The sequence below is a fragment of the Polypterus senegalus genome, chromosome 8 (genome assembly GCF_016835505.1).
Source record: "Polypterus senegalus isolate Bchr_013 chromosome 8, ASM1683550v1, whole genome shotgun sequence".
Classification (NCBI taxonomy): domain Eukaryota; kingdom Metazoa; phylum Chordata; class Cladistia; order Polypteriformes; family Polypteridae; genus Polypterus; species Polypterus senegalus.
This window is the reverse complement of record NC_053161.1, coordinates 175,928,172-175,942,116: the sequence shown is the minus strand read 5'-3', so window position 1 is coordinate 175,942,116 and position 13,945 is coordinate 175,928,172. Positions and strand designations below refer to the sequence as shown.

Below are 13,945 nucleotides of genomic sequence, written 5' to 3'. Positions count from 1 at the left end.
CTGAGTTTAAAGAAGACAATATACAATCTAATGCATTTCTGGATAAATTACAGATACCACAAATTGACGCTATTAGTGTGGAGGAGCTCGATAAACCTCTGTCATTATCAGAATTACTGGATGCTATAAAGTCACTCCAAGGTGGAAAAGCAGCAGGCCCTGACGGCTACCCTGCAGAGTTTTACAAGAAATTCTCCGCTCAGCTAGCTCCTCTCCTATTAGCAACATTTACAGAAGCCAGAGATAACCAATCTCTTCCACAAACCTTTCGCCAAGCACTAATCACTGTCTTTCCAAAACAAAATAAGGACTTATTACAATGTGCATCATACAGACCAATTTCACTTCTGAATAACGACGTTAAAATACTCTCTAAAATCATAGCTAGAAGGATGGAGAAAGTGCTCCCCTCAGTAATATCACAAGACCAAACTGGATTTATTAGGGGCCGACACTTATCTTCAAATCTTGACGCCTGTTTAATGTAATATACTCACCAACTAAATCAAACACCCCAGAAATATTATTATCATTGGATGCAGAAAAAGCATTCGACATGATTGAATGGAAATACCTTTTACTATTTTGGAGAAGTTTGGGTTTGGCCGAACATTTGTGCATGGATTAAATTACTGTATACTAACCCAGAAGCTTCAGTTTGCATCAATAACATTTGCTCAGACTACTTTAAACTAGAGCGTGGCACAAGACAAGGATGCCCTTTGTCACCACTGCTGTTTGCAATTGCCATTGAACCACTGGCAATACATTGTCGAAATACTGATCAGATAAAGGGGATTAGCAGAGAAGGACTGGAACAGAAAATCTCATTATATGCAGATGACATGGTACTGTATATATCGGACCCAGAAAATTCTGTGCCTGCAGTCTTAGCAGCACTCACAGAATTTCAAAAGCTCTCTGGTCTCAGAATTAATCTGAATAAAAGTGTACTCTTTCGGTGAATTCGCAAGCATATAATATTAGATTAGACACCCTTCCTTTTATCATTGCAGAACAGTTTAAATACCTCGGGGTAAACATCACAAGTAAACATAAAGCTCTTTATCAACAAAATTTAGTCGTCTGTATGGAAAAAATTAAACAAGACTTGCATAGATGGTCAACCCTTCATCTCACACTAGCTGGAAGAATTAACACTGTTAAGATGAATATTCTTCCTAAGCTCCTTTTTATTTCAAAACATACCAATATACATTAATAAATCGTTCTTTAAGCAATTAGATTCAACAATAACCTCATTTATTTGGAATTCTAAACATCCACGCATCAAAGAGCGACCCTACAAAGACAAAAGGCAGAAGGTGGCATGGCTCTACCTAACTTCCAGTTTTATTACTGGGGCAAATATACAGTCGATAAGAACCTGGACACAAATAGAAGAACATACACAGGCATGGACCGCAATAGAAGTAAAATCCTGCAGTACTTCTTTGTATTCCTTGCTTTGTGCTCCAATAAACACACGTTATCGGCAATACACTAATAACCCAATTGTGCTCCACTCACTTAGAATCTGGAACCAATGTAGAAAGCATTTTAAGACGGAGAAGCTTCTTTCTGTGGCACCCTGCAAAAGAACCACCTCTTTCAACCCTCACAAACATATGCAGTTTTAATATCTGGAAAAATTTGGAATTAACTTGCTTAGAGATCTTTATATAGACAACGTCTTTGCATCCTATGAACAATTACATTCCAAATTTAACATTCCAGCTACAAATTTCTTTCACTATCTTCAAATCAGGAACTTTGTTAAACAGAACCTTCCAGATTTTCCTCATCTTGCACCCTCATCCACGCTGGAAAAATTATTGCTCAATTTCAAGGAGTTAGACTCCATCTCTACAATATATAAAATCCTTTTACAATCCCTTCCTTTCAAAGATCCAAGAGGACACTGGGAAAATGACCTCTCAATTAATATATCAGAAAAGGAGTGGAAAGTAGCAATGCAGAGAATTCACTCAAGCTCCATATGCAAAGCATACAATTATACAACTCAAAATTATATATCGAGCACATCTGTCTCGACTAAAACTCTCAAAATGTTTCCAGGACATGATCCAACCTGCGAGCGTTGCAACCAAGCCCCAGCCTCACTAGGTCACATGTTCTGGGCCTGCTCCAAATTAACATTATTCTGGACAAAAATTTTTAATTACCTCTCAGACAGTCTTGGACTCACAATCCCTCCTAACCCATTAACAGCTGTGTTTGGGGTTCTTCCAGAGGGTCTTAAAGTGGAGAAAGACAAACAAATTGTGATTGCATTCACTACACTGTTGGCACGCAGACTTATTCTGATAAACTGGAAGAACCCAAACTCTCCTCTTTAAGTCAGTGGGAAACTGATGTGTTATATTATTTAAAATTGGAAAAAATCAAATACTCAGTTAGAGGATCTGTGCAGACTTTTTTCAAAACATGGCAGGATCTAATCAGTAATATTTTGAAATGATTTTATAAAGCACAGAGAATTTGTTGATTTAGGTATTTTTAAAAGCCTTAAATTTTACACCGTTTGGCTTGCTCTCTCTCTCAAGGGTGGGGATCGATCTGTTCTTAGCATAATTCTTTTTTTTTGTAAAAACTTGATTGCTATGTATTGATTGTAATAAAATTAATAAATAAATAAAAAAAATAAATAAATAAAATAAAAAAAAAAAAGAAAAAGAAAACATGCTACTGGTTGATAAAGTGCTTGTGGATGAAAAATCAGATAAGGATATGATTTACTACTCCAATGTTTGCCAAATCATTAATCCCAATTAACAAGACTCCCTTACTAATACAAAGTAAAACCAATTCCATAAAATCTATTTAGAAACACAGTCAGATCGAAGGGTTAACAGTTCTGTCATTATATGCGGCACCTCAGCTCAACGCTTTCATCCGTGCCCCCTGCCTAATCAACAAGCAGACCAGCACCTCACTAGCTCAGGTGACACAAGTGCCATATCAGAAACTCGCACTTCTGAAGCTGAACCCAAAAGAAATTCAAAATCACCAAAGCTTTTTTAAATTTCAGCCCAGTGATAGGAAGAAGATCAAAACCACGGTCATTTTCCAACTCTTTGTGGGATGATGTCTTGTGCTTTTTCAGTTGTGAAAGAGGACAAAGACAAGGATGAAGGTTTGGGGCGCCACCAGAACCCCATATAGTGTGAATTCTTTCAGCAAAAAGACGTCTCCATAGACTCTAGTGTGAAAGTAGACTATCCAAGATGGTGACGCTTCTGGTTAAATATGGGCTAGGAAGGGGAAGGTTTAGACAGAGAAGAGGCATTAGGAAATGGCGCCACCCTGTGCATCGGCAAGGAGTTACCACCACCAGAGCCTTTCATTTTCCCCCAATATAAATGTGCATCACACTGTTTAAGGATGATCTGCTATTTCACTTTGAATGTACTTTATTTTTCTACTAGTAATCTATCTGCATTGATGGAGAATTTCCGTTTATTTAAATTATTGTAATTTTAATCCAGTACCATATACTGTAGTATCACTGCATTTACTTGTATACTGCACACAGACTATACACACCAGTGACGTACAGTATTTTGCATGTTCTATAACTCTGTGATGGCCACTGTGATTTTCTACACTTTGGTGTGATGGGCTGTTAACATCACTTTGAGAGAGACTCCCTCGACTTAACAAGCTAATTAAAAGTGCAAGGTCAGTTATGGAAGACCCACTGAACCACCGCGGAGGACGTAATGCAAGAGAGTACAAAGATGGTGCTAAGAGGCGTCATGAACAGTGCGGCACATCCTTTTTGTGACAGAGCAGCATTCAGGACTTTGAGCCAATAAACTGTTCAGAAGTGAGTCGAGAGAAGTTACTGGGGCTTCTTTACACCAGCAGCAATACGGCTTTTTGATACCTCCGTGGCATTTTGACTGCTCTCTTATACAATACAGTACCATACAATTTATTTTTGTGCAGCCCAAAATCACACAAGACGTGCCACAGTGGGCTTTAACACGCCCTGACTTTTGACAGCCCCCCAACCCCACCAATAAAAACACTAGTAGGGGGAAAAAATGGAAGAAACCTTGGGAAAGGCAGTTCAAAGAGAGACCCCTTTCCAGGTAGGTTTGGCGTGCACACAATACAATGCACAGAACAAAGCAAGTAATCCTCGATACAATATAAAAATATTATAAATACAGAGCAGAATTTAACACTAGATGATATCATATAATACAGTTTGGATTTTATCTTTTAGCAAAGTCAAAAGTGTGTGTTTTTGGGTTTTTTTTTTTGTAATTCTGTGTTTCTTTAAGGGTATGATTTGGTGTTTGTTATAATATTATTGTTTTGTTATGAAGTATCTTAAGCTTCAATATAAAGCTAAATTTCCCCTTGGGACAAACGTCTATCTGACTCATCTGAATGTTAAATGTTAAATAATAATTAGTGTTTTGAATGCTTTATTTTATTCAGAAAGTCTTAGAGGAATGTTCTCTTACTGACTAAGAGTGTTTTAGTCAACCTTGGCAGATTGATCAGAGGAATTTGGACGTGCTGGGATCGCATGGTTAATTTTCCCTTTTGAGTACAATAGAATGTTGGCTTCCTCTATCTGGAAATATGCTTTGTGGTGCTTTCTGAAGCCTGCATGGAGTGTGGATGTTCTCTCTCTCTCTCTCTCTCTCTCTGTCCACCTCCACACGTTTCCTCCCAGCAGTCCAAAGATGTGCAAGTTAGGTGGATTGGCATTGCTAAATTGGCTCGATTGTGTGTTCGCCCTGTGATGCACTGGCACCCTGTTCAGTTGTTGTTCCTGCCTTGCACTTGATGATTGCTGATATTGACTTCAGCTACAGTGCAATTCTGCCTTGGATATGTGGGTTAAACAAATGGATGGATGGAAGTTTTCTGGAACAGCTCATCTTAGGATAACAAGGGATAGCTGCACTTTATTATCACTAAGTTGCCAGAGATTCGATGGATGTCTTTTAAGTTATACTAATACATTAAGCAAATCTGGCAGCCTTCTTGACACCACTTTTACACATGTAGCATTCGGCCTGGGCCCTTGCCCACCCGGGATTCCTCCACTTTGGGCGGACCGGTGGAGCAAGCGTGGCCAGAGTGTTATCTCCACCGAGATGCTAGATGGCAACCCCCTAGAATGCAGCAGTGCCTCGGGCTTCATGGGAGTTGGGGTTTGGTGCTGCCCCGTTGGGACCCACAGGCGCTGGCAAGGGGTGCTGCAGCAGCAGCTGCTGAGCCCTTATGGGCAGTTCTTCCACCACACCCAGAAGTGCTGCGGGAATAAGTAATCAAGCCCCTGGAGTACTTCTGGGTGCCTTTATAAAAGGAGCCAGTAGCCACTACTCAGGGAGCCAGAGTTGGGAGGAGGAGGACGAAGCTTGACCAGAGTAGTAAAAAGGAAAAGTAAAGGAGAAAAGGAAAAGTATTGTGTTTGTGCTGTGTTTTGGACTGTGTCGTACCTGTGGGAAACGGGGAAGGCATTTCCCACGAGGAAAAAAAATAAAAATAAAACGTGTGCCTTGAACTTGTGTCCCACGCTTGTCTGTGTTGGGTTCAGATGGCATTGCCATCCTGGGTGGACCACAAACACTATTATCATCCATCCCAGTAATGTCTGTGCAGAGAAGGATGTCAAAAGAGCTTGAATCCGGTCAATTAGAAATTTACGTCTGCAGTTGGGCAGTTCACAGTTCAACTGAAAAAAAAGCCCTTTGAAACTGGGAACAAGGGGTTTATAAAATCTGTTACAATAATCAAACATAGTGATTGGATCACCAGGTGAAAGCAATTTTATAATTGGTTTTAATCATTTACTTGGCAAATGCCTAACGTAGCACCAAAAATCAAAGTTGTCCATCATCAGTGACACATGTCATCCTAAGCTCGCAAATCCTTAATTTCTCCTGTTCATTTTTTCCTTTCACCAGCCATTTATTCCAGCAAGTGAAGCTCCTCTTTCATCTGCAACCTTCTGGTATGCATGTGTTTCTTAACACAATCGTGAGGCCTTGCTTGTGTAAACATTTTTCATAACACAATTTTGGGACTCCAACATTGTTTATTTAATGCAAGTACTGAATCCTGCTAACCCACAACCTTACGAGATGCTCTTCTTCCATCCTGGTGAGACCTTCACTCCACTTCTGATTTTGTTTTGTTTCTGACAATTTGATATGAAGAGTGATGGATTGCTGTCAAAGTGCTATGAACTGTCTGACTTGACATAAACTTAGAGGGTGTTATAAAATGAAAATCAAATGTCTTTGGATCTAAATGTTGAAGTTTTGATGGAATTAAGTCCTGATTTTTTTTTCCACAGATGGAAAGAAAAAGCTGCTATTTAATGTAACGTTTAGATGGATATTAAAGAGGAGGTGTGCAAGGCTGACATAAATATCATGGAGAAAAGGACCCCACATGTTAAGTTGGAGGAATATGAATGGGAGTGTGTCCACCCTAAACAGGAGAGTCTGGGCATTAAGGATGAGGACTGTGAACTGGGGTCAGTGGACATTAAAGAAGAGGCTGAAGAGAACTCTGTCAGCAGTGCAACTGACATACATACAAATGTGGAGAGTGTCAAGGAAGATCGCCTTCTTTATGGACATCAAGATGATGCAGTGACCGTGTTAGCCTCTTGTGAAAGCACACACTCTTCATCTCTGGCATCTTCTGACAATGTAAAGTCTGAATCATTACAGTCCGACACAGAGGAGGATGAAGAAAATTCATCTCTTAGAACTCCGAAAGATCAGCCACTGCTTACAAAGAAGTCTAGAAAAAGTAAGTGGAAAATAATGTGCATGTTTTAGGGTTAAGGGTTATGATCCTGAAGTGACAGTCTTGTGCTTGTTAAGAGAAACCTACAAATGTAGTGAAACTGATGTTTTATTGTGTGTAGTATTGTAGTAATGTAGTGAGAAATTATGAAGTTTTAGCAATTTTGCTGGTCTTCCATTATAGCTGTAATGTTATGCAAACACTCTACATCTGTCCTTGATGAAGAGTGCTAAACGAAAGTACAGTTGCAAGAAAGTTTGTGAAGTCTTTAGAATTCGATTGATTTCTGTGTTAACTCATCCTAACAATGCGGCCTGATCTTTACTTAAGTCCCAGAAAAACAGACAAACACAATTGTGTTTAAACTTGAAACAATTAGACTACTTCTCCGTCCTGAACACTTTCTTTAAACATTCACAGTCTAGTCTGTGACCCCCATCTTTACTAACTTGTTCACTCTCATTTAGCAGCAATCACCTTCACCAAACATATCCTGCAGCTGCTGATCAGCTTTGAATTTTAGCCTATTAATCTTCACCAAAGGACTCTGATTTGGCCATTCCAGAGCACCAGTTTCCTTCCGTTTACGCCATCCTTTTGTTGATTTCTTCCTTTGTTTCAACTCTTTGTCTTGTTTCATCTCCCAGTGTCTTCTAAGGTTCACTACCCTGACATTCTTCCGTCCTATTTCTTGATAACATTTTGTATTTAGTGTTTCCTTAATTACAGCAAGCAATTGTGGAGTAATATACCGTATATACTCACGTTTAAGTTCTCCCACGGATAAGTCGGGGCTTGATTTTACTGTATAATTTCTGGTATTTTATAATGTCGGTCGTATAAGTTGCGATTGTGATATGCTAATGCCAACCTGAGAGACTAACCATGGAGCACGCTGCCCTTTTTTTTTTCTATGTATTGCACCTACATGACCACACAGTAATACCGAAATTACTCCGAGGAGACGGTTGAACTGTTTTGTGTTTTTCGTATCTCACACCCTCATACACCTTTATCATAAGAGCATCCCTTATCTACGATGGAGCATTTGATCAGAAGAAAATATGAAGCTGATTTTAAATTAAAAGTCGTTGAAGTGGCGAAAGAAATTGGTAACTGCACTGCTGCAATAAAATTCAGTGTCTGAGAAACTGATGTGAGATTGTAGGCGGCAAGAAGATGTAAAAAAAAAAAAAAAGTAAGTGTCGCATTTTTGAATGGGTGTGTAAGTTGGGGTCTGATTTTATGATGGATTTTTTGGATTTTCAAGACCCGACTTATACACAAGTGTATACGGTATGTTGTATTATTTAGTATTAGTTTAAACTTATAAGGAAGAAAGGCCTGGCAGGTTTTCCAAGAAGAAAAGTAACAATAGCAATACAATATGGTATAATTGTTGTTTTTAAATTTGAGTCATCTGCTTGTCCACTTGTAAGGTCAGTATGCACTTATTCTCCATACTTATTTACCAAGACATGAATGCTCTTTTACATGATATGTTTACATCATGCATGTGTTTGTATTGAAAGTTAAAGCCTTGCAATTATATTTTGGTATTGCCGCCTTCTGTTAGAACAAGCCAACTTTTAAAATGCTCTCGGATAGGGCATACTTTTGCTATGGTGCCATGTGTTCTCCGTATGCATAAAATAATTGTGGTTTTCCTCAACAGCTGGCTCAGTGAGCAGGGGGTCACACATAACTACTCCGGAGGATTCAAAGGGTGGACGGCTGACTGAAAGAAGTAAAAGAGAAGGTGTGTTGAAAATGACTCATTTTTCTGTTTTAATCCTGTAACGCCATATAGGTGTACTCTGGACCACCACTGTGGCATTCCGTTGCAAGTGACTTGATGGTTTGTTGTTTTCATGGACTGTTTATTCTAAAATAGTGTCACGGTTACCTGATCCTCGTCTACAGGCTCTCTGGCAGAAATGATGTACTTCAAATAGGGAAGTAAAAAAATAAATAAGTGGCAAACATAATTGTCATAAACTAACAGAGGAAGGAGCAAATCATAGGGCTAAGAATTTGTAGCACTCATTAGGTTTGTTTGACAGGGAACTTTCAAGAAAGTTGACAGTGTCGATGGTGAAATTCCGAATTCACCAGCAACTTTTTGCCAGAATTGGGAGCTGCAAAAATTTCAAGTTTTTTTTCTTTCTAATGTGAACTGTTGTCGTTTTTTCGTGTCTGCCATTTCTATAGGAGAATGAGTTAAATTCCAGTGGATGTTTTTCAGATGTTGACGAGCAATAAGCAAAAAGGTATTACTGAAAACCACCGAAAACAAACATAGCAAAAAAAAACAATACGGGGAAAGTTCAAAGAAAGAGAAAAATTTGCAATGTTCCTGTTTGGAGATCGTTGTGCACAACTGAGCTGCGACCACAGAACTAACTGCTCTGTGGATGATTCATTCAGGCATTTCAAGGTCTTTTGGGCACTTCGTTGTAATGAAAGTATCTGCTGAATGTACTTCATAGTGACAAGATTTCTATAGACTTGTGTCATATGGGGACACTGTTGGGACCATAAAAATACTCCGTTGTAAGGAAAATTTTGTTGTAAAGCTATTTGTTGTAACGGAATTTTACCTGTATAATTATTATTATGAAGTTGAATGGCTTTTCTTTTTTGTAACCTAAGTTATAAAGTTACTTATGCTTATAAAAGGTTGTGCATAATGTCATACAGTATTTTTAATGTTGTGACTTAATTTGAATAATATGTGAGTGGATTGAGAATAAGCTTTTATTCTCCTCTTTTAAACTTCATACAGGGGACAAACTTCACTGCTGCTCCGAATGTGGCAAACAACTATCCAGCAAGACTTCCCTTTTAAGGCACAAAAAAATTCACACAAGAGAGAAGCCTTTTTGCTGTCCTGAATGTGGCAAATGGTTTTCTGAAAAGAGCAGTCTTCAGGGCCACCAAATAATTCACACAGGAGAGAAGCCTTATTGCTGTCCAGAATGCGGCAAATGGTTTTCGCAAAACAAGAATCTTCAGAGCCACCGAAGAATTCACACAGGTGTAAAGCCTCATTGCTGTCCTGAGTGTGGCAAGCATTTTACAGGAAAGAGGAATCTTCAGAGCCACCAAACAATTCACACAGGAGTCAAGCCGTATTGCTGTTGTGAATGTGGCAAACATTTCACAGTGAAGCGCTATCTTCATAGCCACCAAAGCATTCACACAGGGGAAAAACCTCATAGCTGTTCTGAATGTGGTAAGAGGTTTTCAAAAAAGAGCGATCTTCTGAGACACCAAAGAACTCACACAGGAGAGAACCCATATTGTTGTTATGTATGTGGCAAGAAGTTTTCACAAAAGAGTAATTTTAAGAAGCACCAAAGAATTCACGCAGGAGAGAGACAGCAGCTTGTGAATTAGATTTTTCGGGCATCGATTCAACGAACTTGAATGGCCGATATGTGCCTCTTCTGCCAAACAGAGCTAGAAGCAGTCACACATCTCATAGCTGGGTGGGAGGTACTGATGGCTGAATAATTATGAACTGAAAGACGGAACAAAGTGGCCGGGCCAATTCACTGGAAACTCCTTAGGAAATGCTACCTACCAGCAAGAGAAAGACCATGGGGCCACAATCCAGACCGCATAATGAAAAAGGAGTTGTTAGTCACTTGGGACACACCATAGAAAAACAGATGCCAGAAAACCAGAGATTAGATTGGATAAACTTCATTAATCTGAAGGGGAAATTCAGATTCTTACAGCGGCAGAAACATAAAAAAACAAGGATACAGACTCACAGGACAAATAATGCAGCCAACCAATCATTCAGTTCATAAATAAATGAAAGTAAATAAATGTTTATTGTTCAGGTATTTCAAAAAAAACTTAAGTATATCAGGAGGAAGTTCTCAATTGCCTTATAGCAGTGGGCATAATAAAGAGAGACACTTCTTAGCACTCTGTGGTGGAATGAGCTTATGGCTGAATATGCTTCTGGAGGAGGGGATTTTTCCTGATGGCATCCAATTTTTCCATCATCCTCTTTTTCCATAACAGCTTCCAGTGTGTCCAGGGTTTGTCCTGTGATGGAGCAGGCTTTCCTGGTAAGTTTATTCAGTTATTGTGATCCTTTTGAGCTTATGTTGCTTTGCAAGGAAGCTGCAGCGTAGAACAATAGTTGCCAAGGAGAAACAAAAGTACTAGTTCCTAGTGACTACTCAGTTCTGAGAATGGAGAGGCAATAAAAAAGTATGAAGGAATGCATTCAGAAATAATCCAAATGTGGGACAAAACAGGACTAATAAACAGAAACTTTCAGACCAACCTTGACATCTTACCAAACACCATAACTCCATATACATTTCAGAAATACAGGTGTGGTGCTGAGCCCTCACTGAAGTGCACATAGACATCCCTGAATAAAGTGTGGGGTTCATTTCTCTTTTGAAAGTAAGCACACCAAGAACATTTGGAGAATTTAACCCAGAGAGAAGCCTTATTGCTTCTTAGAATAAAGATTAATCTTCAGAGCCATGAAAGAACTCACAATTGCTACACCACAAAGGAACAGACAGGACAACACAAGCGTACAAGACGCAGTCCAGTGATCAACTGAAGATAAAGAGAAGACCATGTACTGCAACATTTACACAACTGGTCCTGAGTTCTCAACTCTTTCCTGGGAGGTCTTGTGCAAATTGCAGTACCGAAATGTAATTTCCATTTCCAAGATAGATAAGAAGGTTTTTGAAAATTTAGGATATTTAAGTGGAATACCCAAGGAAAGAATACAAATTAGTGAAGAGAAATTTGAATACTTACGATGAACAGCAAAAGAAGAAATAACGCAGGAAAGAAACTTAAAAGTATAAGCAGTGAGAGTACATATAAAGATGAAATTTACATGTTGGAAAATCAGAAATAAACACTCACATATGAACAGAGCCAACCAGAGAAATATTAGTCAGAAGTGGAATGTCCTCGAAAGCAACCGATTCTCAAAAAGTGAAAAGCTAACAATAAAGTGAGACGTAAAGCAAGGGATGGAGGTACAGCAAAGTGAAGGTAAGAACAAAGTTTACATTCACCAGAAATTGCCCAATAGTCACGAGTAAAGATCACCCCAATGATTCAATGAGGGAAAAAAACGTTTTCACATCGAGAAAAGGAGTAAACCAGCACAAAAGAACACCACCAAAGCAGAAATGACACATTAATGAAAAGCAGAAAGTCACCCAAGAAATTCAAGAAGAGATCTAGAAATTAATGAACAAATATGCAGAAATCAATAAAACAGAAGAGATCAACAATAACAATAAACCATACTGGATGGAATACTACAAGTAAGGTGGAAAAGGCTGTAACTGAGAGAAAGCAAAGCCAGCCGTGTACAGACTGATGGACTTCACAACCCTACATGGGATCTGCTAGTGTGCAGTAAAACTCATCATCTAAAGTAACAGCACAGAAGAAAATCAAAGCAAGGAGACATGAACAAAGTTGGGCTCATCCTGGATGGAATGAATTGTAGAACAGAATAAAGATTCAAAGCATGCATGGAATGGGTGAGTTCACAAAGTCCTAGCAATAATTCAACAGGTGAAATCAGAGAATTTCATATTAAAACAAGACTTACCGTGTCAAACAATAAACTGAAAATGCTGCCAGCTGCTAAAAGTTAGGATATAAACAAACACACACACACTCAAAAAGAACAGACTACTGTAAGAGAATCTGAAAAAGTTTGAAAGAATGTAATGTGGGGGTGCCCTGAAAGTAAACTCACCCACCACCTGACATAAAAGTCACAAACATTTTGGAGAGAAATACATGAAGATGCTTAAAAAAAAAAAAAAAGTAACTCGGACAAGCAAACTACAGACAGGAATAGAAAACACAGAAGATGAAAGTAATATAATGGCGTGAAGTAGCAGCCTATGAACTACAAGCTAAACTCATATTGAACTGCTGCTTTATGGGAAGACACCTGGTCCAGACGCTTTGCCCCACTTTTGGTTAACGCACCTAACATCTCTGTATCAGGATATGTCTATGAAGTGTCGGAACTAACCCATCTCCCCATGGCCTGCCTCTCTGCACTATGGTTTGCCACTCCAGTAGTTCCTTTGAAGTACACAAGACCCTGGGCCTGTTTCTCGAGTGTTTTACTCGCACTGTTCTCAATAGATTTCTCAAAAAACTCTTTTGTTGGTTTCTCAAATGCTGCTGAGAAGATCAATGACAAAGGAGAATGTCTTATCTGTGAAACAAATTAGTGAGGCAAATACTGGTGTGGTGCTGGTGTAGCCTATCCTAGCTTTGTTACTGCATAGATTGGTAGACTATCATTTTTAGGTTAGCAGGTGTAAACACAAGAGTGAATACAAAAGAGCTTTGATCCTAATATTGCAAAATATGGCCAACTCAATTAAAATACTGCCAACTAACAGTTTTTTTCTTATGTTTTCCTCATTTGCTTTTATCTGTGTGTGTGTATATATAAACATCCATCCATCCATCCTCTTCCGCTTATCTGGGGTCGGGTCGCGGGGGCAGCAGCTTAAGCAGAGAGGCCCAGACTTCCCTCACCCCGGCCACTTCTTCCCGCTTTTCCGGGAGAATCCCAAGGCGTTTCCAGGCCAGACGGGAGACATAGTCCCTCCAGCGTGTCCTGGGTCATCCCCGGGGCCTCCTCCCGGTTGGACATGCCTGGAACACCTCACCAGGGAGGTGTCCAGGAGGCATCCTGATCAGATGCCCGAGCCACCTCATCTGACTCCTCTCGATGCGGAGGAGCAGCGGCTCTACTCTGAGCCCCTCCCGGATGACTGCGCTTCTCACCCTATCTTTAAGGGAAAGCCCAGACACCCTGCGGAGGAAACTCATTTCAGCCGCTTGTATTCGTGATCTCGTTCTTTCGGTCACTACCCATAGCTCATGACCATAGGTGAGGGTAGGAATGTAGATCAACTGGTAAATTGAGAGCTTTGGCTTACGGCTCAGCTCCTTTTTCACCACGACAGACCGATGCAGAGCCCGCATCACTGCGGATGCCAAACCGATCCGCCTGTCGATCTCACGCTCCATTCTTCCCTCACTCATGAACAAGACCCCGAGATACTTAAACTCCTCCACTTGGGGCAGGATCTCGCCCCCA

At 39.8% G+C, this 13,945-nt stretch overlaps 1 protein-coding gene across 1 annotated transcript in view; it reads left to right on the top strand.

Moving 5' to 3' along the window:
• Window positions 1-12,649, top strand: part of LOC120534722 (zinc finger protein 665-like) — a 60,236-nt gene extending 47,587 nt beyond the window's left edge. The window contains exons 6-8 of the mRNA XM_039762306.1: window positions 6,384-6,810; window positions 8,483-8,566; window positions 9,593-12,649. Of these exons, the coding sequence (XP_039618240.1) occupies window positions 6,384-6,810; window positions 8,483-8,566; window positions 9,593-10,206 (1,125 nt within the window). The 3' untranslated portion in view covers window positions 10,207-12,649. The remainder of the gene's footprint in view (window positions 1-6,383; window positions 6,811-8,482; window positions 8,567-9,592) is intronic.
• The last annotated feature ends 1,296 nt before the right edge of the window (window positions 12,650-13,945 follow it).